Raw genomic sequence first — 27,725 nt, 5'->3', positions numbered from 1 at the left:
GTTATAAAAAGGTTCATTTGAAGTTAGGCTGGTGGTCATAACAGTTCACATCCCCACTCCACAAGGGAGGGGGTGTGGACAAATCTCCGGATGGTTCCGACAGATGTTTATTGGACCTCGTTATTCAGCAAGAGACATGCGAAAACTATCGGTCCCGCATTAAATACTACAGAGAATGATGTAATTAGGTTCCAGTTGTACATACCTTTGTAACTCTACGCATTATGGAAAAATCATTTAATGCTTCCTAATATGGAAGTGAAAGAGGAGCAAGATTCTAAAAATAACTCCTCCTTTGAAATATAAATCTAATAATGATTCAATGGTATGTTTTCAGCCTTGAATTCCCAAAATAGAAGCGTAGAGATAGAAGCAAGAGAGAAGCGTAGAGATATTCTATTTTGGGAATTCAAGGCTGAAAATATACCATTGAATTATAATTAGATTTATATTTCAAAGGAGGAGTTATTTTTAGAATCGTTTCCTCTTTCACTTCCATATTAGGAAGCAGTAAATGATTTTCAGTGATGCGTAAGGTTACAAGACTGTGCCTTTTTACTTCAATCTGTGTTCGTATATAACACAAGAACACTAGTTTTCACATGTCCTTTTCATCATGTTGTTATCCTGATAAGCTGTTCCGGAATTGTCAGAAGTCTTGTCCACCCAGTGTGGATGTGACTGTTATAACCTCCAGGGATGTAGCTGTTATTATATATATATATACTTATAAAGCCATTAAGAATATAAATTATAACAATTTTACAGCAACACATTTTTTTTTATTGATCATAAATACCAAAATACAGTACAATGTTATATACAATGCAAAAGATTAAAATTTAAATCGCAGCAATAGAATTCACACAAATGACATTACACATGTAAATTCCTCAACATTTTTTTACACGTTATGACCCAGTCACAGAATTAAGATTTATTTTTACGACAATTAGCATCATTTTACTCATTAAAAGCATAGTTGTCACCTTGTAGAATCATTAAGGAAAATTTTTCTGAGTAGTAATAACATTTATTTTTCAAAGCAAAATTCTTAGTTCATAAATTTAAATTGTTTCATCCACTGTGACAAAGCAATAATCCAAATCATATGCATCTAAGAGCTATTAATTTGGCTGTTATGCTTTTAAATGTTGGTGAACAAATTTCAAAAAATTTTTGCTACTTGTATTATTTTTTCTACCATTTGGTAAAAGCTTTCCTAATGAAATACAAGTTGGCAAATATGTTATGATACTGTACGGCAGGGGTGTCCGAAGCAAAGTAAAAATAAAATAGAAATGCGAATTAGAAAGAAAACTAGCAAGTAAAATTAGAATGTATTTTATTTATAAACTATACGGATCATTTTAAATTGTAAGCGCGAAAATGTAAAATTCTAATTGGCTTGCGGCACCTGCCATTCCAGGGATACTGCATCGTATCAAAAATACGCAGAAAAAATTTCAAATCTTAGAACAGACTTTGAAACAAGGTTTAATTATTTTAATTCTTTGGAAGAAAAATTTTGTTTGTTTTCTTCGATTTTCTCAATAAATATAGACTCAGTACCCAGTAATATGCAAATGGATGTGATTGAGATTCAGTACGGCTCAAATTTGAAGGCAAAATTCATTGAAGTGGGTGTGACAGAATTTTACAAATATTTACTGGCAAGGTTTGAAAATACTCGAAAATTCGCACCCGAAATTATTTCCATGTTTGGAAGTACTTATCAGTGCGAGCAATTATTTTCTGATATGAATGGAAATAAATCTCCTGTCCGAAACTGTATTAATAACGCTCACGTTGGGTCAATTTTGAAAGTAGTGTCTCGGCCAATAAAATTTCTCCTGAAATAGGAAAGATAGTTGCAGAGAAGAGATGTCAAGTATCAAACTATAATTTAACTTTATATATGTTTATTACAATATACTATTCAAAATAAAAATATTTGTTTCTATGTAATTTTTTTTTTTGCGGCCCACCTAAAGTAAACAATTGTTTATTTGGCCTAAGTTAGCTTCTGAGTTTGACATCTCTGCTGTACGGGACAAAGTATTTAACTTAGAATGAGCTCGGATATGTAAACTTAAATCATATTTCCGGAAAAAACTCTTTTCACAAATGAAACAAGAATAGGGCTTTACACCAGTATGAAAAAGACTATGCCTTGTTAAATAATTTTTTCGTGAAAAACTCTTATTACATGTGATGCAAGAATAAGGTTTTTCACCCGTATGAGTAAGAATGTGACTTTTTAGGGTGGAATTTTGAGAATAACTCTTATTACATATCGTGCAAGTATAAGGTTTCTCACCTGTATGAATCACTGAGTGACTTTTTAAAGCACTTACCTGAGTAAAGCTCATATTACATGTGCTGCAAATGAAAGACTTATCACCAGCATGAATAGCGCAATGAACCATAAGAGACCGTTTGAAAGAAAAACTCTTTTTACATACGTCACAGGAGTAAGGTCTCTCTTTGGTATGAACTCGACCATGAGCATTTAAATTACATTTTTGAGCAAAGCTTTTTTTACATATATTACAAGAATAAGGCCTATCGTTGGTGTGAACTCGATTATGAGCTTTTAAGTTACACCTACGAGAAAAGCTTTTTTGGCATACTTCACATGGAAAAGACATACCCAAAATGGTAAATGCTTTTTTATATAGAGACAATTCTTGGTGTCAACAAATAACACAAAGAAGAGATTCTGAATTTAATTGTAAACACACTTATGTAAAAATGTTTTGCTAATCAAGGACTTAATAATGTTTATTTTAATTGAAAAATAATAATAAACCCATTCAAGTTAATATAAAGGAGTCAAATAATCACAATAAAAATACAAAACAATTAAATAATATTAAATTTAAATATATAACAGCAAGTAGTTTATTTTAAAAATACAGTTTACCATCCTAAATATAAAAAAAACTAGATCAATGAATAGAAAAACAAAATTGACTATATTTTTATAATGTGTTTATGAAGTATTCTTAACTTCTAGGAATTTCTTTAAAATATGTAACAAACTGAGATTTACTATGGAAGAATTTAGCAAAATTCAGAACTCTCTGAATGTGTCCAGGTTTTTCAATCATTTCTCACCCAAAAAAGGACCATACTTTTGTTTTTTATTTAACACTCTCAAGTTAACATTAAAATAATTTCAGAGAACAATTTTCCAAAATATGAATAAAATTATACATAAAATGCATCAATGTCTGAAATTGCAATTAAAAAAATCTTCGCTTCTGACTAAACATTGTAACTGTAGCAAGTGTCTTATGTGGTGCAAGAGATGAGCTGGTTTCTTTTGGATTTGATGATGGCAATGACTAATCTTCTACACACATTTAATGCGAAATCCAAACATTCTTGACTGAGATATCTAAATAAAAAATTAAAAAGGTGGTACTATCTTACATTTAAACCATGTTCTATAGATAAAGTTTCTATAGATATTTTAATTTTATTTTATAGCTCTTAAAAAATCGGTAATAAACTCTTTTTATAAAACAGATAAAGAAAACTGCAAAAGGAAAATACTAAAACAAATTAGTAATATGAGTGGAAGAAACCATTAAAAACTAAGGGATAGGACAAACAAATTTTAGGCACACTGAGAGAAAAAGAACATCAAATTTATAAGACATTCATAGAAATTGCTGCAAAACAAGTCTTAATGTGACTGTTGTAGATGCAGAGCTGTATTTTTAGGTCAGCTTGTTTCAGAATTCAATAGAATAAATTAAAAAAAAAAGAAAGGTAAATACCCAGACATTTTTTAATCTAGTCCAAGTTCCATCTTATTTGTGATTAAAAAGCATTAGTTCATATGCTGTTAAACCCAATTTCTTTCAACTAAAAAGTGAAAAACCATTAGTTCAAATACTGTTACACCCAATTACTTTCTAACTTAGAGCGAATCTTATTAAGTAATTATGAGTTTGTTACAACAAAGAAGCCATTCAAATGCAAATCAGAAGCAAAAAATTATTAAAAAGTTTGCTTCAGCTGAACACCTAATTTCTGATTTTGCACACAGTATCAGATACTGAGATAACAAATGCCCATTTAAAGCATGTTCATTTTTTTAATGCATTGAAGAAAAAAAAACGGGTAAGAAAGACTTCAGAGTGCACTGGTGGCATTAATTGTCAAAAAATATTACATATTACAAATCAGAAGCAAAAAAATATTAAAAAGTTTGTTTCAGCTGAACACCTAATTTCAGATTTTGCACACAGTATCAGATACTGAGAGAACAAATGCCCATTTAAAGCATGTTCATTTTTTCAATACATAGAAGTAAAAAAAAAAAAAAAAAAGAAAAAAAGGGGGGTAAGAAAGACTTCAGAGTGCACTGGCCGCATTAGTTGGCAGAAAATATTTATAAATATGTATTATTAACATTTTTACAAATATATTTTGCAAGAATCACAACACATTATCTGATTATAATTAAATAACATAAGAATGCAGGTTAAGGTATCACATTTAAAGCATTATTAAGTAACATCCAAACCCAGATGTTTTAATTTATCAGGTAAAATAGCTTTTTAAGGAAACCTTTTTATAAGAATTTTTATAGTTTCACAGTTAAGTAAATAGTTAAGAAGATTTGGTTTAGAATGGCAGATATTAGAAAATTTGAAATATTAATATCATAATATTGCCATAATTTAAGTCAAAGTAAAAAAAAATATATAAATTATCATTTATAAGTTATAAATTATATATTTACATCTATAACAAAAGTATCAAATTATTCATTCATCATTAATATATAATTAATAATTTACTCATATTTTGTAGTAATCCAATATTTTTTGCCTCTTCCCTTTTCCATTCAGATATGTTTTATAAATTTGTCATACTTCTAAATTTTTCATGTTCAAGACTACAATCTCTTAAAGGATTTAATTTATCTCTTAAGGGGTCTTTTTTTCCTGATATGTCTCAAATTGTTGAAAGCTCATTCATTGTTTCCAATCACCTAGTACTGCAATATTATTACCCACAGAAAAAAACACCTCAAAGCATGTTTTTTTAAAAAAAAAAAAAAAAAAGATTGAGTAAGAAAACAAGCATTTTTCAATGTAATTGACAGAGATTTTAACAATGCATATTAATGTAAAAAGATTGACAGAAGCAATTTTTTTAAATCACATTTTTTACAGTGATAGAAATGTAATACATCCTTAAAAAATTCTAAAAAAAAATATAATAATAATAATTTTTTTAAATTTTTCCTTCTATTTACAAATTTTGAATTTGTCTACAAGCTAGAAGAAACTAATACATTTTTGAAAAACCTTTTACATGACTTATTTATTTTGTAAATAAAGCAAGCTAGAAGCCTTATAGGTAAAACGAAAAAACTTAAGTATGATGTTTTTTTCAACATTTAAATTTTGGTAGAACATAATTTCCAGGTTATTACATATCTGTTAGAGTTCATTCTTCAAAATGAAAGAAAATTTCATTGTTAAAAAATACTATTTCTCACACACAAAAATACAAAATATTTATTTATTTATTATTTTTCAAAAAAATGTTTAATTTTTCTATTTTACGTTTCTAAATATTTATGTCACTAATAACAATTTTTTTCACTGCTCTGATCCCTCAAAGATTAAAAGTTAACAGTTCTTTTTATCTCAGTAATTGAAAATAAGTTACTAATAGTTGAGCATATGTAAATTAGCTTGTCAATACTGGTGTAGACTTGTTTCTAATCATCAGGGAAATAATTTCAAGATTTGTTGCTTTTTAATAGTAAGTTGTCATTTCTATAATGTAAATATACAAATTATATTCTAATTTATTTGTATAAGTCATCTTGTGAACAAGCAAAATCTCCTGTTTTTTGAGTTTTTGAGAATAAAATTTTATTAATTATGAAAGTGCTAATTTAAAATGATTTCTTTATGTTCCCAAACTATACTTTTAAAGAAGCTAGTTTTGAAAATATGTGTTTTTAGAAAAATGATCGACCATTTACAAATGACGTATCTAATTGTCAAATTATTTGACAAATATCAAAGCTGCAAAGCATTAATTTTCTGATGCAAAAAATTCCAGTGTAACGAAACATAGATCAATGTTAAAATTCAAAATATTGGTGTAACAAATATTTGATATTGTGCTTTAATCTCTTGGAATTTGATAAAAACGTAATTCGACATGAAACAAGAGTTTGTTAAAGACAGAAAAAAAAAAAAAAAAAAGAATTTTAAGTCCTGCTATTAACAACATTTCTAAAAGCATATAACTAATTTGAAAGACATAGGTAATAAAAACATGTTAAGAACCTGAAAGTTAAATATATATATGTGAATCAACTGACAGAAATTCTATGTAAATACAAAAACCCAATATGTTTAGTGAATTTGAAACATGCATCCAATGACAGATTCCTTTTTATATATAAAAATATATTTTAAAGAGATCACATTTTATAATATAAAACATTTCGTTTAGGGTCAGCTTCAACACTTATATGAAGAACTTTCATTTCATATAGAACAAAAACAAGTCGTTTGATAGGTATAATGAAAGATGTTCTATTTTATTCAAAAATATGACTGTCGTAAAAAAAAAAATTTAAAATATATATTAAAAAAAGTAAAATTTTACACCCGCATAAAAATATTGTATACTAATCAAGAAAAAAATTTTATGATAAAAAATAAAGATCTTAACATGTATGAATAAGAATGTGCCTTTTTAATGTAAAATTATGCTAGAAGCTCTTATTACATATAGTACAGGAAAACTGTTTTTCACTAGTATGACTTAGCGTGTGACGTTTTAAGGATAAAAAATACAAAAAAACTCTTTTGAGAAAATCGTTTTTTTACATATGTTGCCTGAAAAAGTAATTTCTTTACAGTGAATAAGACTATGACTAATTAAAAAACTTTTTTGTATAAAACTCTTACTACATATGTCACAAGAATATGGCTTTTCTTTGGTATGATTGAGATTATGAGAATTTAAAAAGGACTTTTGAGTATAACCTTTTTTACATATGCTGCAAGAAAAAGGTTTTTCGCCTGTATGAGCAAGAGTATGTCTTATAAAAGCAGAATTGCATGAAAACCTTCTATTACATACATTACATAAATAAGGCTTTTCCTGTGTATGAACTCGACCGCAAAGTTGCAAAGAACTTTTTTTTTTTATATATGTCACAAAAAAAAGATATTTCTTTAAATTAAATAAGGCTTTAAATAAAAATTGTTACTGTTAAAACTATTTTACACAAAATATATACATAAGGTTTACTAATAGCAAGAAGAAAACCAGTAAGTGTTTTTAAAAAAAAATTCTAATCAACAATTGTTATGAATAAATAAACCAATTATATTGTTAATAAAAACCCTTGTCAAGTAAAAAATTATTAATCTCAAGCATCAAAACACTAGAGCTAAAAGCCTGACTATAAACATAGCTTCAAAGATTGTATAAGAGATGATAAAAACATAAATCTGAATTATTCTAAACCAAAGAGAATTTTTTTTCAATTTAAAACTATTAAAATGTTTAAAAAGAGATTTCAAATTTCAGAATTGAGATTTATTCCATACTACTCATAAAATATCATAAATATATACTTCTAAACATAACAAATTTAAAAATTACAAAAGAAATCAAATTAGAATAATAACCTTAATATTAAAAAAAAAATTCTACTCAAAATCAAGAAAATCCAGAGAAACTACTAAGAAGATCCTCAATTTTAGATAGAGTATTCAAGATTGGCAGACATCCAGATCTAATGTAATAGAGAAAGTTAATTTTAATGGTTAGTTGTGGATTTCATGATCTGTATTGTTAGTCCACCACATGCTTCTAATGAACAGCCCAAAGATTCTTGATAAGGTGACCTAAACAGAAAATTATAACATCAACAATTAAGCTCAAATTACAAAAAAGCAATTTTATCATAAAAATGACGATAACTCAATTAAAAGTATTGGAAATAAAACACCGAATTTCTAAAGACTCTCTTATATAAAATGTAACATAGCATATTATTTCTTTATAACACTCAGTTCATACATTGAATTTCAGAACTACTTGCTCAATAGAAATATTCAGTTACTTGTAAGTTTTCAAAGAACATTTAAACAATATGTATCACATCTATGAATTATAATTGCAATGGTTCAGAAACATTTCCAATTAATCTAGACTATTTTAGATGTTAACATTTCCAATTAATCTAGACTATTTTAGATGTCCTATAGTTCAATATTTATTTAGAAAAATGGGATAAGTTTTCTTCCAGATATTTTTAAATAGTAAACATATTTACAGGCAGCAAAGCTGTTGCCTCAGAGCATCAACATTATTGAAACTTACAGCTATTATTAATGCTGTTATAATTTCACAGCTTTAACCCATATCATTTCATCATTAACATGTAAAGAGCTTTTGCAAGCACCATTTACATTCATTGCTATATTTTCAATAGTATTTATAATCTCAAAAGAAAAAATTATTCTTCAGCAAATGTAACTTATTCACACTTATAACACCATCAACATAAACAAACACATCATTAAGTTTCCCTCCTACATTAGAGAAGATAACTTTTCCCCATCGTTTATCATGTGTGATACAAACAACAATCTACACGAAAGAATTACGATTATACCATACATTTAAAGATTTTAAATAACAGCCAAGCTCTCATATTATTTTAAGGGAAAATTAATCGCTGTCTTTTCCTTCATCTTCAGTACTTTCTAGCAGTACTTTGCTGACAGGGACATGAGGTGTTGGAATTAAACCATTTATATCATCTAAGCTACTTTTAAAATCAATTTCAACTTTATACTCATGCTTTGCAAAATACAGGGTTATTCATAATCCCCTCCGGGCAGGAACTGGACTATCACATTGATGTATGCGGAGTGACCAAGGGTTCACACATAGAACACCTGTAATGTATGTAAGTAAAAGTTGAATAGTTTCGGAATAATTTCATATGTTTCTTTTTTTCATATTCGTCTTCTTTATTTTACTATAACGCTTCGAAACCCCGGACACAATTATGAATAACCCTGTATATTTGACATACTCTTCAGGTGGAATGGAATTAGTTACAGACACTGAATGTACAGTAGTGTTAGAAATATAAATTGCAGGCATTTTAAATTCAACATTAACAAATTGTTCAAATGATTCTGGTATTTGATCAAATGAGGTTAATTCTGAGCAAAGCAAAAATAACTGCTGTGTATATATAATTGCCTACAAAAGAAAGATTTTCAAATTTTCAATTTCAGTATTTTTAGTTCTAAAATTAGATGTCTAATAGTTCAGTCAGGTATTCCACGTCTACCTAAAGAAGGTTAAGGTAAGTTAAATTATCAATAAATTTTAATTTACCTTGACCTTCTTTAGGTAGATGTGGAAAACGCTAAACTACAGCATGGAAGGCATGTTCATATTCTGCTTGACCTGCAGATACTTCTACAAAACTAGGATCCAGATTTTGAGCTGCTCCAATAATATGTTTTAACCGCTATTAATACAAAAATAATAAAATTTATAAAAAACTTCATCTTAATTTTCTTAACTATTGCTGTTAAAATAAATAGAAATTGGATTGAAACAATTGTTTTAATCATCTCAGTTAAAACAAAACAAAACAAAAAAAATCCAATGATTCAAATAAAAAATTTTTTAAAATTTAATTTTATTGATCTTTGAAAACTAAATTAAAATGCCCCACAAACATGTTAAAAAGAGAGTCCATCAAAATAAAAATATGGTCTAGAATGTCATTAATATGGTAACTAAATGTATGCAAGAATAACTTAATATATGCAAGAATAAACGAAAATTATAAAGAAGAGACACAATAAACAAGGTGACATAATGCACAGCATCCTCCAAAGAAAGGAACATTATGGATCAAATTTTAAATATACAACCTTTTTAGAATTTAATAACTTAACTATTTAACTGATTTTGTTTCAATTTTTTATTTTGCCATATAAAATGATTTTTTTTTAAATAAAATTTTGTCTATCTTATAAATAAATTTTTTTTATTAATACTATTATTAAATAAAATAATAAATAATTGCTAAAAAATTTTTTTCTTCATGAAATCATCATTGGATAAACAAATTTCATAATTGTTCCCAAAAACTCTTTGGCTCACTTAAGTTTTTGCCATATATCACAAATACTAAAAAAGCAAAATAAACTTTCAGAGGTTCAAACTTTCGACCACTGTCCTGACCAAACTATTGGAATCACAATTTCCAAATCATAGCACCCTTCTACATTTTGAGTGTCAAAAATCTAAATCCATATTAAAATGTTTATTTACAGAAAGTATGTTTTTGTAACTTAAGCTATCATCTGCTGTAATTAATTAGTATTTCAGGTTGAGCCCTCAAGTATGTAAAAATCATTTTGGGTTCAAGTATATTGGGTTCAAGTATGGAAAAACCAGATCATTAGATCAAAAACTATTCAGATTATACTTATTTTGCCTACTGTACAATGGTATTTAAAAATCCTTATATCTTTTGAAGAAATTGGTAATTATTTGTAGCCATAACATGATATATTCCCTTGATAGAAAAAAAAAATATTTAACTGATGAATATTTGAATGAATGATAAATATACACCAATGAAAATTTGAATCAATATCAAATATAAATTGATAAATATTATTAATATCAAGCTCTAATTAATCAAATTCTGTAGATAGTTTTGCCGTGTAGAAATTATTTATGGTTCGCCCATTTCATTGAAAAGGGAAAAAATTGCCACAGGAAGAAATACCGTGTTTCCTTCCAGAAGAAACTGTTTCCAGATTTAAATTGTAGTGATAACAATTGATTTCTAATGCATTTTAACATGTTTTAGCCAACAATTTCAAGAAGAAACTGAAAATTAGTTCTTACAAGAGAAATGAATTTATTGACACAATTAGCAAAAGGAAAATAAATTTAGAATAAAATGCAACGATTCATATCAAATTTCATTGTCCATAAATACTTAGGTCTATTCTAGCAGGTTGTGTACAAAAATGACACTAAATTAATACACATAGATTATAAAAGTTTGTTAAAAAAAATATTTTAGCATATTTAAATGTTCACATAAAAAATAATTATAGAAAAGGTCACTATTTCATATTATGAGAAATTCTATCACAAATCTCATTTGATTTATTAATAAAAAGATATATTATTAAATATATTAATATTTCACTAAGAAGGGAATATTTAGTTAAAAAGAAAAAATTAAACATTAGGCTAATAAATTTAATAAAGTTTGCCGATAATTAATGTTAAGCAACATATTACATCTTACACATATATAGAATGATTTCTCTGTCATGATCTGAGGCGGAATAATCGCAACTTCTGGTCAGTAGCCTGTGGGAAACTAAAAGAAACATTACAGAAAAAGACCAACTCAAACTGTATAACTCGTAACCACCCTCGAGCAAGCATTTATATCGATCTATTTCAATAGATTTAAAACTTGAAATTTTTTTAATAAAAAACATGTAGATGTTTCCCAGGGGGTAGCTACAAGTTATACTTTTCCAGTTGGTCCCTTTCTGTGATGTTTTTTTATTCATTTTTCGCAGGCCACTCCCGGGAAGTTGCCAAGACTTTGCGATTATTCTACCACAGATCACGACACGGAAATCTTCCCTCAATGAAATCTAAAAGTCGTTGTAAAATATTTGAGATTTTCCAAAGTAAAATTATATCTGATAAATAAATCTCATTTATAAACAATCTAAAAAAAATACAGTCCGATTTTCATTATTATTAGTCTTAATTTAAATACATCAATGGAAATAGGTTGGTTCATTGATAATCAACACGATATTAGTGTAATCAGCTAATAATTGGTAAATGTATGAAATGAAACAACTGTATCTTGAACTCTGATAAACAGAATGATAAACCGGAAAATTAAAACTACGCACAAATGCAGAAAAAAAAAGAGAATCTAAATATATAAAAATTACAATAAACGAGACCCCCAATAAACTGTGAATGTGACTAACTTTTAATCACTATGAAAATTGGAAGAATCAAACAAAAATCATTTTTTTTCCGACACAAAACGCAAGCAAAAAACGAAAACTAACTCCGGTTGCTTATTTCTGGTAAGTTAAAGAATAAAACTTTTATTGCCTAACGAACAAACACACATTTGTTGAAATGACGTCAAAGTTTTCAGGGATTATTCTCCTTGCCTGAACGGTGAACGTTGAAATCACTGATCTAGTAACTAGTTTTTACACTATAACCACGCCCTCTAATGAACTGCGGTGTCTCTTTTTAATGTAGTTGCTTCTTTATAGCAGCTGTGCATAATTTGTTCTTTTTTTTATTTGATTTTTATAAGTTGCGATGATTAATAATAATTGATAACATTCAGTCTCTTTGCCAGAAAAATCTGAAATTCACAAATTTTATGACACATTCTTTTTCCAGATTTTTTAAAGATTTATAATTTGTAAATTTCAAAATTAAAAAAAAAAACTGATATGTTCTTAAAATTTAATTCTTTATATCATACTGAAATTCAAGTATTTGAAATAAAATAAAACACAGTTTATGTACTCACAAAAAATAAATAAAGAAAATTTTAGTAAACATTCCAAGCTAGTCGAAACATTAAATTTCATATAAAGCACAAAAAATTGGAAAATGATAATAATTGCTGACATATAGTCTCATTATTACCTGTTAGCGTTCAATTAGCATGCTAGTAAAGCGTTTTTTTGGTTTTCATTTGTGTGTAATGGAAATTCTAATTATTTTCATTCAAGAAGTCCTTCAAAATATGATTTTATTCCTCTATTTCAATTACAAGGTATTTTGATATCTGAGTCGTGTAAGTCGTGTTAAAAGTTAAAAATATAAGAAAGTGTTTCACAACGTCCACTAAGATGACAAAATGTCTTTCAAGGATGATAAGAAAAATTAATGGTTAAAAAAATAATTCATTGCGACAGTGAACATTTAGCTGTAATGTTATTATTGTTCAGTAATCTAAAAGACTTTGTCGCGGTTTTCCTTTGCATTTAACGCAACATTGATATATATATATAGATATATATAGTCCCGCAGTGGACTGATCGTTAAGACATGGTTCCCAGCTGATCACCGGATGATCACCGGAGTCAAGCATCACTAGCTGTGGCCAGTGTGAGGGTGAGTGACCACTTGAATTAGTCTGCGTAGGGACCGAGGGTGCGCATTATCGGTCCTAGTTAAACTGTTCTACCGTAAAGCGCTAGACTTCGCGTGCAGGTCGTTGGGCTACCGAAGAGGGGGTCGAAATTGTGATGGCATGTCTTCGGATCATCCTCAGGGTTGTTTCCCAGACAGTCGCCAATAGCCCATTGTGCAGTTCTAGTGCGACGTAAATTAACTACAACAACAATATATATATATATATATATATATATATATATATATATATATATATATATATATATATATATATATATATATATATATATATATATATATATATATATATATATATATATATATATATATATATATATATATATATATATATATATATATATATATATATATATATATATATATATATATTATAATAATTTAAATATTTAAATAATTATTCGAGCAAAGGCATTAATAAAGATCGGAAATTGATGGAAAATTTAACAAATTTACGGTTGCATGGCTTATATTTTGTTTAAAAAAAATGTGTCATAATATGCATTTTAATTATAACGATTTTAAAACAATAATAGTAAACTAATGAAATTCAGAGGGTTTTAGTTTTGAACTCGTTCTGTTAAATCATATGTTTAAATATAAAAAAATGCTAATATAAACATCAATGCTTCAGTTATATTATAACCAGACGCTTCAAACTAGTAACCATGGTTGAATAAGGGGCATCCTGGGATTATTGTGGACTATCGTTGCTGCAATCCTCATATCAGACGGTGGAGCCGGCGGTGCATGGACACTCGAGGGTCCATGTCTCCGAATCACGCACGACAGAAGCAATACTTTGCATCGACGGATAAGGGATGCCGAAAGGGACAAACCCGAGTCGGTGCGGCAGTGCCAATCCCGGCTGCAGAGTGCGTCACCAGGAGGTTGAATAAGCAATTATCCCAAGTTCTGAAAATCGAATCTGAACAAAACCAAAACTGTAGTATATAATTGCTCGTAATCTGAATGATCTCTGGTTTTAAAACTTCAATAAACGAACCAATAAATTATGAGTGATGAATAGACATCTTTATGCAATATACAAAATAATATACTGGTTTTCAGAAATAGAAAAAAATTCAGAATTTAAATCAAATTGCTTTTTAATTCGCTATCGCAACACTCGAATACGACATCTGGGGAGAGACCGGTTTCATGCCTTTAGCCCTTCTCAATTTCCTCTCCTCCTTTCCTCAGTTGTATAGGAATGTACTACGATAATTTCCTTTTTCTTAATATTTTCCCCTTTTATTTAATAAAAATATTTTTTAAAATTTCTATGATACTTTTATTTAGAACTATGTTTAATGTAGTTTTCAGTTCCATATAGTTTTTTAAGTTAAAAGATTTTAATCTATGTGAAAATCAAGAGAGAAACTAACGTACTTCCTTTCTCTATGACTTTCCACACGCTAATGGGGAAAGCATGTGAAGTATTGCCATAGGAAAAGAGTTCTGCTCTACGCCACCTGCAGCCCATTTCGATCGCCAATGATCAACACTGATTACGCGCAATGCTTAGGTACGGCGTGGATGACGAAAAATAATCTATATCATGACGCGAACGCCACTTTTTGTCCGTAAAACCGGTCTGTCAAAAGCATTTTGCTTTTCTAAAACCCCCGGGGAAGAGTTAAATCTCCGTATCCCGTATATTAGTCTATACTATATTTGATGTCTTTTACGCATGTGCGAGCTTGCTGTTGTTGCAGTTAATTTACGTCGCAATAGAGCTGCACAATGGGCTATTGGCGACGGTCTGGGAAACATCCCCGAGGATGATCCGAAGACATGCCATCACAATTTTGATCCTCTGCAGAGGGGATGGCACCCCCGCTTCGGTAGCCCGACAACCTGACTGTGAAGTCGAGCACTTTACGGTGGAACAGTTTAACGAAAATCAATTCCGCACACCCTCGGTCCCTACGCAGACTGATCCAAGTGGTCACCCACCCGCACGCTGACCTCAGCCAGTGATGCTTGACTTCTGTGATCTGCTGGGAACCGTGTCGTAACGATCAGTCTGAAGCGTAATAAATAGCTTGAAGAACAGAAACATTAAATAATTATAATTTACATTTATTTACAATTTATACATGACTAGTTTAGTTTAAATGCGGCATCAAATATTTAAGATGCGAATAAGAAAAGATATAATAATAGAACAACATTAAAAAGCAATTCTGAAAAGTAGGAATTAAAGTTGTAGTTAAAACAAACTTAAAGTTATTAAATAATTATAATAACATTTAATGCAGAATATGATCTGGGATGACACGTCGCTTCAAGTCCACTCCAACATTACAGCATCATGGCCACTTCAAAGAAAAAAAAAGAAGAAAAAACTCAAAAATGCAAAACGACCCACCAGTCACCAGCAACGAGTAAGGTCACGAGGCTGTCCCTCTAAGCCACAAACCGTTTCTGACCTTTTACTGCTAGTTTCCCAGCCTCAATCATTAATAAAACATCAAAGCTATAAACTAATGCAGAGAGCTCGTCAAAGTTATCAACAATATTGTTTATCAACAAAAACGAGTAAGAAGAGCAACAAGCAATCTCGATCATTTGGAAAGTTTTGTAATTTGTGGTGATTTTTAAAAGAAATTTCGACTTCGCAGCATAATTTGCCTTTTTAAATAAAACTGACTACAAAATCGGTGTAGATAAAGAAAATTCAAATTCTTAACTTAATCAAAGTATGAAACTTAAAACTTTAGAGAGTATACTTCAAACCCTAGATGCATTTGAAAGACCTAATATTGAATTAGAGCAATACACTACCAGTCCTCATATTACTGGTAAATTTAAAAATATTGTTTAGTTAATTGTTTAATTTTCCTGCAAAACTGTATCATTAAATGTGTGAAAAAAGATTAGATTTGTATTATAGCTATCTATATAAAGATTTATCCTAGACTTACCAGTATCATCTCATCAGTGTAACTCTAACGCAACGGGAAACATTTCTGTACCAATACTTAAGGCAAGCAGTCACCAACATTTGGCAACTCCAGCCAGAGTTAGGTTTTTTGACATGACATGTCAAAATGTGTAAAAACCATGACTAAAGTTCTTTTTGGTACTTTTTCGTTATCTTTGGCGCAAGTAATTTTGGCTGTTTTATCTATTTATTTAGAAAGAAAGTTTCTTAGAAATTAAAAAAAAGAAGAAAACAGTTGAATTTACTTGCACTCAGTAAGTTTGCATTGGTGACTTTATCGCAAAATGAAAAATTACCCAAAAAGTGGTTTCTTGTGAAAATAATTAAAGTACGTAATTGATTATTAATTGTATATAATTGATTGATCAATAGTGAATTTATATGAACTTTTATTTATAATTATTTCATATTTAGATAATTATTTATACTAGTAATTATTTTTATACCAAAATTTTGGCTTTTGCACAGTTGTTAATGTTTGATAGCTATATATATATATATATATATATATATATATATATATATATATATATATATATATATATGAAATATAGGTATTATTATTATAACTGGCATTGAACCCTCTACTCTCTTATAAGTATGTGACCTTGACCAAATTCCTTTCTTACCACCTTTACAACGTTTTTGATTATATTTAATGAAAAAGTAAGTCATAATCTCAATTCTTTTATTTCCTAGAATATCGAACTGGTTTACACTTTCATTTTTAAATGCAATATGAATGAAGGGTTTTACTAATATTTTCTAACTTTCTTCAAGTTTTTGGAATCTTGTTATTTTTTACATGCAGTCTTTATATAACATATAATGATTTTGCATGAAATGAATGTTTCCTTTTACTTTTTTTAAACTATTTATTGTTTTTTATTTTACAGCAAATTTTTTAAATGTTGTTGGAAATGAAAACTTAGAAATTAAAGGAAAATTTATTGCCGATCTTGGTTGTGGCTGCGGAAATCTTGCTATTGGAGCTTCTTTATTTGGTGCAGGGTAAATATAACTTTTATATATTTATTATTTTATGTTAACAATTTTATATGGTCACTTGCCAAGACGTAATACCCAATTCTCAGGGACCAGCAAATCTCTATCACCATGTTGCCCAGGAAACTAGAAAAGTTCTCTTGGCTACTAACCTTTTCAATGTATTATTTTGCTATTTATGTTATTAGCTCTTTTTCATCAAGAACCTTTGTATAAAATTTTTTTTTGAAAATCTGCATTATGACAGCAACAACCGTTAATCGGTTTCACTTGTAATATGCCACATGTTTATTTTTTTTAAACAAGATTCATAGTTCTCCGTCTTCTCCTGATTTTCCTTATGCTCTATATTCTGTCTTTATTGTTCTAATTTTCAGCATTTTGTCCTGATTATTATTATTATTATTATTATTTTTTGTAGAGAATATACCATTTCGACAAACACGCAATTTAAAAAAAAATCATTTGGATTTTTTTAAACTTTTGTTTCACTGGGAAAGAAATAAGAAAAAGTATACATATCAGTGTCAAAACTAGTATGCTTTCATTCAAGAGGTGAAATTCAAAGCGTATTTCTAATGAAAAGAAACCATGTGAAAAAACCCATTCCTTATTGTCCCCTTTTCTTCAGAAGACTGAACAAAAAGTTTCTTAATTACCCCACCCTTTTTACTGAATAATTATACATTTTTGTCATTTTATACCTCTTATCATTATAAGTCAGTAACATGCATTTGATCTTGAGTTAATGCTCAGTAGGTGTCTCACACATACAAAGATTACTGAAGACGAACCAAGGCTCCTATTCTAGAAAATATTCTTAGTTTATTTATTGCATTGCAAGTTTATAGACGTAAGTCTATTATAAATTAACTATTTTTTTGGACCAAAAATGATCTGTGATTATTGAACATATTCAAGGAGTTCAACCTTGTGTGTCGTTTTTGTTTCTTTTATAGGCATTTAACATTATTGGAACTGAGATGATCTTTTTCTTTTTTCTTTTCTAAAAGAAGATACTGGAGTGCCTCTTTTCTGCCCCAAGTGACAAATTTTTTTTTCTCTGAATCTCTTGGATTTTGCATAATTTTTGTTTAAAATAAAAATTTCTAGTTATCACTAGAAGTTTTTATTATCTAAAAATATGAATTAATAATGTTGTATTACACTCTATTTTCAGTTTCAGTCAATCATTTTTATTATTGTTATTATTTTAATTTCATTAGTTATGAAAATAGTCACATTAAATTCAAAGATTATTTTTGATTCACTTATTTTTCCCTTACTTTTGATTGTATATTTTTGCAGTTGCATTTCAATTCTTAGTTGTTTTGGAAAGCTTATAGAATTTTTTTTATTCTATTTAATAATGATAAAACTTATAATTCTTAAAAAATATAAGTAGGAGACAGTTAAATTTTTGGGACCATCCACTAATTATTTATCATTTAAATTTATAATCTTGTTTAAAAGTCTTTTAGTTATCTTATAAAAAATAAACTCAGCACTTTTGCAGCCAAATTTTTTTTCTTCATATGTTTGGTCCTTAATTAGAAAATTATTTTAAAGATCAACTTATTAAAATTTTTTAATGTAATTTTATTTTGTTAAGCCGATCAAATTGAAATGAAAGCTTTGTTTTTAATTTCTTGCTGGTTTCATTTAATGGTTTAATTTCTGGATTATTTTTCTTTTTATTTTGAAGATTACAATGCATTTTGTTTTCTTTTCATTTTGGTATACATTTATTCTTAAAAATGTAGATTAATATAAGTTTTTTTCAAGTAATTTATTGTTTGTGAAAGTAAATAAAATATTGAAAATAATTAAAATCACCAGTTTTCTTTTAAACTTATTTGATCTAACTTTCTATCAAGAAATATGTTTCTGAAGTCAAGAAAACTCAGGTTCAAAGATTTTTTACCATTTGTACGCATGCATGAACTTGCCCCATTTTCTTAAAATCATTTTGGACCAACTTGTTCCTACCTTAATTTTTTTATTTAAAAACGCTAAGTGTTTCCTATTTTTTTAATGTTTTTTAATGAATTAAAAATAATACCAGACAAAACAAAATTTTCAATGCAGTCGATTAAAATATTTTTTTTAGCCCTTCATTTCCCTTTGCTGAAAACAGTATGTATTGCACGGAAAAATGACCTGATTTTTATTTTGAATCAATATAAAGCCTGTTTTAATTACACATAGCTAAGTTGCCAACCATATAAAAAAGACGAAAAGAAAAACAAAGGAATAATTTAATTAAAATTATGTTAATAGTACTTTTAGAAAATGTGCTTTTTTTTTTATTTAGAAAAACGTGTCTACTTATTTTGTATTTAACCTGTCATTCACTTATGAGAAGTTAGCATTAAAGACCTAATCATTAAGTTAAAACACAAGTTCTTGACAGCAAAAAAATTGTTGTTTCTACCTATTTGCATTCTAATGTCCTCATGGCTAAGACAGATCCCTTTACTGATAAAATTTCCAAAAATGATCTAGCATAAAAGAAGGTAGAAACCACAACTTGTTTGTAGTTCACATCTTTTGACAAGACCTATGCTTTTGTTGTAAGTATATATTAAACTGTACTTACTTAACAACTTTTATCTTAACAGTTTCATTTTGTTTTGTTTAAGAGGCTTGTTATCTTTAACAATTGTTTGATTTTTCAGAGCTTGCATTGGTTTTGAAGTAGATTCAAGTGCTTTAGACATTGCTCTGAGAAACAAAGATGAGGTTGAATGTGATAATGTTGATTTTGTTCAATGTGATGTTATGGACTTGGAAGACTCAAAATGGAGGAAAGTGTTTGACACAGTTATCATGAATCCGCCATTTGGTACAAAAAATAATAAAGGTTAATAAACATGTTTCTTTATAATTACATTTTTACTTAAATTAATGTTCTGATGATATTTTTATCAGGTTAAAAAAATCGATTTAAAAAATGTGCAATATATAGAGTTGTACTGTTTACTGCCTGCTTACTGCTTTGGAAACTAGATAATTTATTTTCACTAAGTTTTAAAATTAGGTTTGAAATTCATCAATCAATGACTTCACTAACTGAAAAAAAAATCCTATAAAACAATGCTTTAAAAATAACTCCATTTACTTGGCACAGTTTGAGGGCAAAATTAATAGAAATTCAGGCAAAAAGTATATTTGGAATTTTCTCACATGTAGCGAGAAGCATTGTTTTATATATTTTCCAATAATCAATGCCATTTCTTAATTAGTTTTATAACTGAATATTTGAGAGAATAAATACCTATCTTAAGTTAATTACAGCAAACTGTACATTTTTGGCTCTTTTTTCTTCTTTTAATTGATTTTTCTAATGGTTCACTTTGAGACACCTGCTATACAGCAAAAAAATGATAATGAACTTGTTTGAATAATCATAAAATGAAATTAATCTTTTATATTAGTTACTAATTTGTATTTGTATTAATGATTATTATTGCAATTATTTGATGTTAAAGTTAAAAATATAGGGCACGTTAATTTACTGTTATTCAACAAATAAATAAATAAATAAAATAAAAATAATATTTTCATAAATTTCAATATTAATTAAAACATCTGTCTTTAATATTAATGTTAATATTAAAGACAAATACCATGTGAATTACAGATTTTGGTTCTGAGTAAAAAGACAAATAATGTATTGAATCCATAATTTTCAACCTCTGGCTCCCAGTTCTTTTTTTCTTCTTCTATTTTTAAAATGTTTTAATTGATAGTTTAAAAAAAATGGAACTTTTTTTTTTTTTAGTTATAAAGGATTCTGGAATTATGTTTATTACTAATAGTAATGCATTGACATTGAAACAAATGACGTATTAAATATCACGAGAATATGTAAAGTTTGTACTAATTATATGTCTCCTTACTCAACTGTCTCATTTTTATTATTTATATAAATATTTATTGTTTTTTTTTAAAAAAAAATTAGATTTTACCTTATTATGTTATATTTTTTATATAAGGTAAGTCTACATCCAAGTAAATCATACTATTTTTTTCTTTTTTGTAAAATAGTGACTCTTAAAACAAACATTCAAACTTTAGAAGTGTGAAATATTCTTTTTTTAATTGTTGAAGAATAGTTCTTCATTTTTATTATATTGTCAGATAAAATTTGAAGATTGGCTTTAACTTATTTAAATTTTTTTTCTTTTTAAATAAAATGTTTACATATTTGTGTTCTTTTATATCCTTAATATTATTTTATGTCCACAATTGAAATGTTTTGTTTGGTGGTAATGTTCAGATTTATGGTGCAGTGGTTAAAGCACCGTGGATGTGTAAGACCAGGATTCTTTTCCCCACTTACGGTTAAAGCATTCTCAATTTTAGATCGATGAGAACCAGGAACCAGCTTGTTTGGGAATTAAAGAATTCTAACAAGCTGATGACAATTTGATCAACAAATTGCCACCATCATACTGTTGTCTTGAAATCTAAGAGCATTATGCTATATGAGTAACCACTGGCTGTTGCAGGAGTATTTTACTCTCGCTATATTTTTATGATATTATCTAACAAATTAAATTTATGTTAACTTTGTTTTTCATACATAACATTTCTAAATTTTTCTGGCGGCTTATCTGATTTTGAAAGAAATATTTGATTTACGGAATTGTGGAAGACTCTCATTTCTAAGACTCTCATTTTAAAATGGATAGATTTATTTTGTTTTACTTCGGGTCTGTTTTTATTTGAGGTGCAAATGTATTTCATGTGCTTGCCAACCTTCTTTTTATTTTGTGTCTTCAGATCTAAGAGTTTTTATTTTTTTAAAATTTTTTCTTCTTCATAAAGCTGTTTTGTAGCAATTTTTTTTTACACAATTTTCAAGCAAGGGTGTTTTTATTTCTACTGATCCTTGATTTATTTTTCTCTCAAAAAGATTTTTATAATGTTCTTGTTTCTCATTTTTGATTTTTAATTTTTTTAAAATGAAATCTCAGAATCTTAAATTTTCAGCTTTTGATTCTCAGTTGTTTCTAACAGAATTTCAGGTTCTTAAAATGTTCAATATTTATGGGTGTCATTTTTTCAGAAACTGTCAGATTTTTTAAATGTTCTCCTTTTAGCATTCTGGAGAAGATTTTTTGAAAAACTTTTGCTTCCTGTTCGATAATTTATGTCAAATTAAAGTGTGTGTATAGTCTTTTTTTAATTAACTTCCTTGTTTTTCTCAGAACTTGATGACATGTTACTTTCATTTTGGCTTTTCATTATATTCCAAATAAAACTATATCTGAGTTAAAAATTGTCTTATTTCCTATTGAATTTAATTTTTATTTATTATCATTTTTTTATTCATTCACCTAAATACTTTATATAAAACTTGCAATATATTTTATATCATCTTCATGAGTGTGATTTTTAGTTCTAAAAAAATTATTAAGTTTTATCAATTGTGTTAACCTTTGCTTTTATTGAATCAATACGATTTGTGTATTTTTACCAATTAAATTAGTACAATTCAAAAAAAGAAAAAAGAAATTAAACCAATAATTGTTCTCCTATTTTTCAATTTTCTTTTTGAGGCTTGGATTCTTCATTTATGCCATTTTATTTTTACTATTTTATGTTTAAAGCTACATACAAAACTTTGCCAAGTTGGGATTCAAACTGCAAGTTCGAATATTTAAAACTGTGTAATTTACAAAAACTAGTAAATAGCTCAAATTTTTCAATATTTTAATGAATTCAATTCATTAGCTTACTTTTTAACATTTTTTAAAATTTTATATGCAATATTGAACATTCTAAATAAAATGTGCTGATATTTTTTTCCAATGTTTATACTTAAATATACAGCATTATGATCTAATTAAAAGTTATATTTCAAGTGAAATATTTGTTACGATTTAGTAATGTGCACTCACTTTTTATAGAGTACTGTATAAAGCAATTTATATATATTTTTAAAGCAAGTCAAAATGTCGTTATTTATTTATAGTACAATTACATTGAAATATACTGATCTTTTTCTTTTATATTTTTCATTTGACTAAAAGAATATCTTAGTTTCTTTGTTAAGTTTGTTTCATATTTGTTCTTTGTTGTTTAAAACTATTTTTTGTTTTGTTTTAAACAAAAGATATACTTATTTCTTTTAGTGTAAAATAGTGTTTAATAATTTAACTGTTAAAGTGTTTGAATTCTGTGAAACAATTTAGTTTATTTATTTATGAAATTTATTAAATAATATGAAATTGGAGCCATAGTTGCTTAAGATTAAATCTTTTAATAATTTAAAATTAAGTTCTTTATCTCATATTAGTTACCTTATTTTGTTTTATCATTTTGCTCTTACTGTACATAACTGCTCTTAATATGTTGTATTTTTTTTATTTATCTTTTTGTGTTGTTCTGAAAGGGTTGAAAGAAATTCAGATTTCCTTAAATGGTTTCTATTTTTGTATTATGCATTTAAAATCATAAACTGAATTTTTTTTAATAAGATATGAAGTAGCCTATTATTGTTTAAAAGTTAATTCATTACTGTGTATGATTTTTATGTTAATGCATTGCAAATGATAAAAATAGAAAAGAATCTCTAAACTTATTATGAGGTATATCTGAAAAATCATCCAATTATGGAGTATAATTAAATTAATAATATTTAATTAAATTAAATTATTAAATTAATACTAATAAAATTAGCATTAAATTCTAACTAAATTTAATTTTTTTAAAGATACATTTTATATAGAATATAGCTGTCTGTTTATTTATGCATATCCACATTTTTTGCTCCATGACTACATCAAATATAATTGAAGTTTGAAGATCCCACTACAATAACAATTCAAATGTTATCCATCGCTCTTCATTGATATTGTTACTGAAATCATTGTACTATAAAAATTTGAAAATTACTGACCATTACTATTGTTTTTAGAGATCACTGGGAAATAGTAATTGTTTCGATTATTATTGAAGATCCCATGCAGTAACTGTTTTAAATCTTATAACCATTGCTGACTAATATTGTTATTGAAAATCACTGTACAATAACAATTTCAAAAGTCATTGTTGATTATTACTATTATTAAAAAGGTTTCCTTTCATTAAAGGATAAGCAAAAGTTCTAAATCCTCATATTTATATAACTATTTTTTTTTATAGGAATAGACATGAAATTCTTACGGACTGCTTTATCACTGGCCAGAACTTCTGTTTACAGCTTTCATAAAATAGAAACTTTAGAAGTAAGCTAATTGTTTTTGTATTTTCTTCACTTTTTTCCACATTGTTTTTAATTAGTTATTTCAAAAGCATTTCCAAGAATTGGAGCATTAAAAATAAATAAATAATTCATTTTCTGTTATTCAGAAATTAAATTTATTGTTCCTTCAATTTCCATAAATAATTTAAACTTTATACAAAATAAAACTGTATATTTTTCCAATTTTAATGAAAAATTCATTCATAAACATTTTATATTTATATTACAGTGGAACCCCAATTTTCTTTTTTCCATTTCGTATGTTATATAGCTTTCTACATCTTTTTCTGCTGGTCCGTGAGAATCGCCTATACTGATAATGTTAAATTATCCTGGATTTTGCGTTATCCTTTTTAAGAATCAATTCCGCTTTAATATGTTTTTCTAACAGATCAGAATAATTTTTTCTCCACAAGAGTCGCACAAACATTTTTCAAGTTCATTCTTTTCATTTTTTTTTAAGAGAGAGAGAGACATGGTTATTGGTTGTTTGAAGCTGTTCTGACAATTTTTTTATTCTATCTCTTTGTTCTTTTGTCTGTGAGAGGGGATTTCTCCCTTGATTCAAAATCAGAAAGGTAGTTTGATGGGTAAAGCCCAAGAAGGGTTGTTAAAGTAAGTGCAAAAGCTTAAAATGTCAATTTTTCGCGTAGAATTTTTTTTAGCTAACTTCAATCTTTTTATCTTAGAATAATCCAATCATTTAAAGAACGTTACACTAAACAACTGGTTAGGCAATCTTTTCTTTCTTTCGATTCGGGTGACTTGCAAGATGCTTTTAAGAAGCTTAAGATTCTCTTTTACTCTTTATAGGACCACTTTTTTCTAGTAATGTTAGGTTAAAATTTTTATGGGATTCAGAATTATTTATAAGAAGAATTTCCCTATGTTTATAACATAAATAATTAATTTGACTTCTAAGACCATTTTTTTCTGATGGAAAGCCGGCTAGAATTTTTCAAAATTTCATCTGCTGTAAAGAATTGATCATAAGCATCTGTGCTTATAAAGAGTCAAATTTATAAATTCTGTGTTTATAAATCCAAAAAAATAAATAAAAAATAAATGAGAAATGATCAAATGAACAAACACCTCATACACAAGAGAGAATAGCTCTCCAGTGTCAGCTTTACTTCTTGGCCTTATAATAATCTTTACTGTTACCAATATTAATGTTCTTAAAGCCCTTTTTGGTATTTTTTTTTGTATTTTCTGAAATTATCAATAGATGGTTGCTCAAATCATAGGTGGGAAAAAAACGTCACATCAACATTTAAAAATTATTGAATTTTGTGGGAAATATAATTCCTATGCCTTATGAAAGGATAATAGGAGTTTTTTTTAAATATTTTTTTAAACTAGAAAAATTGTTATTAATGAATAGCAGTATGCAAAATGTAGTTTGACTGTGTGTAGTTTATGTATGAGGTATTTATTATTACGTGTTAAAATAATATATTTATTGATAGTGATTTTAAAAAAATATTATTATAGAGTTTGACTAAAGAGGTGTATTTCTTGATAAAATTTCCTATTTTATTTAGCAAATTTTACTGAATAATTTTTAAGTTCTGTAACAAAGGGATTTTTTGCATTAAAAAATTTAATTAAAAAAAACATTTTGCATAAATCTAATCTTACTAAAATTTATTATAATTTGTTTGATCAAATCTAAGTATTACTAATGTTTAATATTGAAAACATCTTGAAAAAGTTCTCATTTTTCCTGAGTGATATTCCAGTATATTTTCCTTTATCATTTAATTAATTTTTTATTGTAATTTTGTTAGATATTTTGTTTTGACTGTGCAATTTTTAAATATTTTTTTAAAAGTTTATTTGTTGTATATCTTCGTTAAATAAAAGTTTACTCATATCGATTATAGGAAGGCCTTTGTGACAAAAAGCAATAACCCTTATTTTGGTTATTACACTACTAGAGGTTTTTTGTGTACTTTACAAATAATTAGATTTATTTTTCATGAAATATATTTGCCGTTATATATTTTAGATTAAAAAACTTATAGCTAAGCATTATCCATCTATCCATGCAGAATGACAGTTTTTGTGATATGATTTATACATTACGTAGTTTTTTTAAAAGGTGCTATAAGGTTCTTATTTTTGATTTTCGTTTTTTAAAAGCCCCTAAAGGTGCTTTTTTCACAGGGTGTTTTTAAAAAGTGCTTTTTTTCCCTTTCCAAAATGAAATATTTTATCTTTACCATATTTATTTTCGCCACAAATTATGCAAAATAACATTGTTCTATTCAACGTTTTCACACTTAATTCAACCTCAATCTATTTCGTCTAGCTGTAAGTCCATAGCGTATGAAAACGTCATTCGTTTTACATGTTTGATTAAATACTTGCGGGTCTGCATGTGCATATACTGAGCTGGATTCAGTGAGATTCTTCCACTCTCATGTGCAACTTTGCTGCATTTTGCAAGATATTCTGAATTTCAGGATTCAGTTAGTTTTGAATTGATAATTTAAAAATACTTCATACTTATAATAGGTAATATCCTTATGCCAAAATTAAAGTACTTAAACATATTTTTTTGAGTGCCTAAAAGGTGCTTATTTTTTGTTGAAAAATTTGGCTATGCACACTGTTATAGTAGAAAAGTGAAATGTTTATAGGATGTTATACTTTTTATTGTATCATGATTTGTGTTATATGGGTTCATTTATGTGTGTTTATTTAAGGGGTGTTTCTTTTTCAGCACATAAAAAGAGTGGCTTCATCTTGGAATGTTGATGTGACACCTTGCTATGAAGTTAAGTTTAACATCCCACACAGTTACAAAAGGCATCGTCTTGTATCAAAAGATGTTAGTGTAGCACTTCTTAGGTTTAGTTTTGCGAAACAAAGAAATGTATTATAATGTAATGTTACTTGTTGTTATATTTTATTAAAAACTATTTTATTAATTTTCATTTGTGTTTTATAATTGAGTAAACAACACAAATAAAAAGAAGCACTTTGTATGACATTCAATTAAATAACTGTGTCTCAAATTTTTACAAATTAAAATTTTTATATCTAAAGAAGGTCACCTAAAATATGTAGATTCATTCACCCTTTCTATTAGAGTTAGAAACATTTTTTAGTTAATTGGGCAATCAAATAGTTTTTTTTTAGCTTAACATATCCTGTTGCTCATTATTTGGTTTGAAGTAAATTTTTTAATTAACAGACCTTAATTAGCTTAAAAAGTTTATTTAAATTTTTTAAATC

The 27,725-nt window shown here is 27.3% G+C and overlaps 1 protein-coding gene and 1 long non-coding RNA gene across 5 annotated transcripts; one reads left to right on the top strand and one right to left on the bottom strand.

The window, feature by feature from the left end:
- Positions 1-760: 760 nt before the first annotated feature.
- Positions 761-12,221, bottom strand: LOC107441933 (uncharacterized). 3 transcript variants are annotated; one of them, XR_011636535.2, is made up of 4 exons: positions 12,078-12,217; positions 9,418-9,553; positions 7,689-7,907; positions 761-3,403 (listed from the first exon to the last, which is right to left on the bottom strand). It is a non-coding gene; the product is annotated as an uncharacterized LOC107441933 (long non-coding RNA). The 3 variants fall into 3 exon arrangements; XR_011636536.2 differs by having other exon boundaries at positions 12,039-12,196; XR_001583801.4 differs by lacking the exon at positions 9,418-9,553 and having other exon boundaries at positions 12,078-12,221.
- A 3,303-nt stretch (positions 12,222-15,524) lies between these two features.
- Positions 15,525-27,424, top strand: Mettl5 (Methyltransferase like 5). 2 transcript variants are annotated; one of them, XM_071179427.1, is made up of 5 exons: positions 15,525-15,816; positions 17,119-17,233; positions 19,906-20,090; positions 24,383-24,465; positions 27,211-27,424. In XM_071179427.1, exons 1-5 carry the CDS (start codon positions 15,531-15,533, stop codon positions 27,370-27,372), a joined length of 831 nt encoding a protein of 276 aa, XP_071035528.1. In that variant the 5' UTR covers positions 15,525-15,530; the 3' UTR covers positions 27,373-27,424. The 2 variants fall into 2 exon arrangements, with proteins under 2 accessions (XP_071035528.1, XP_015910824.1); XM_016055338.2 differs by having other exon boundaries at positions 15,540-16,079.
- Positions 27,425-27,725: the final 301 nt, after the last annotated feature.

This window comes from Parasteatoda tepidariorum, chromosome 1 (genome assembly GCF_982258835.1).
Source record: "Parasteatoda tepidariorum strain Cologne lab strain chromosome 1, Ptep-v5.0, whole genome shotgun sequence".
Classification (NCBI taxonomy): domain Eukaryota; kingdom Metazoa; phylum Arthropoda; class Arachnida; order Araneae; family Theridiidae; genus Parasteatoda; species Parasteatoda tepidariorum.
The sequence above is the reverse complement of the archived record's forward strand: the minus strand, read 5'-3'. Positions and strand labels throughout refer to the sequence as shown.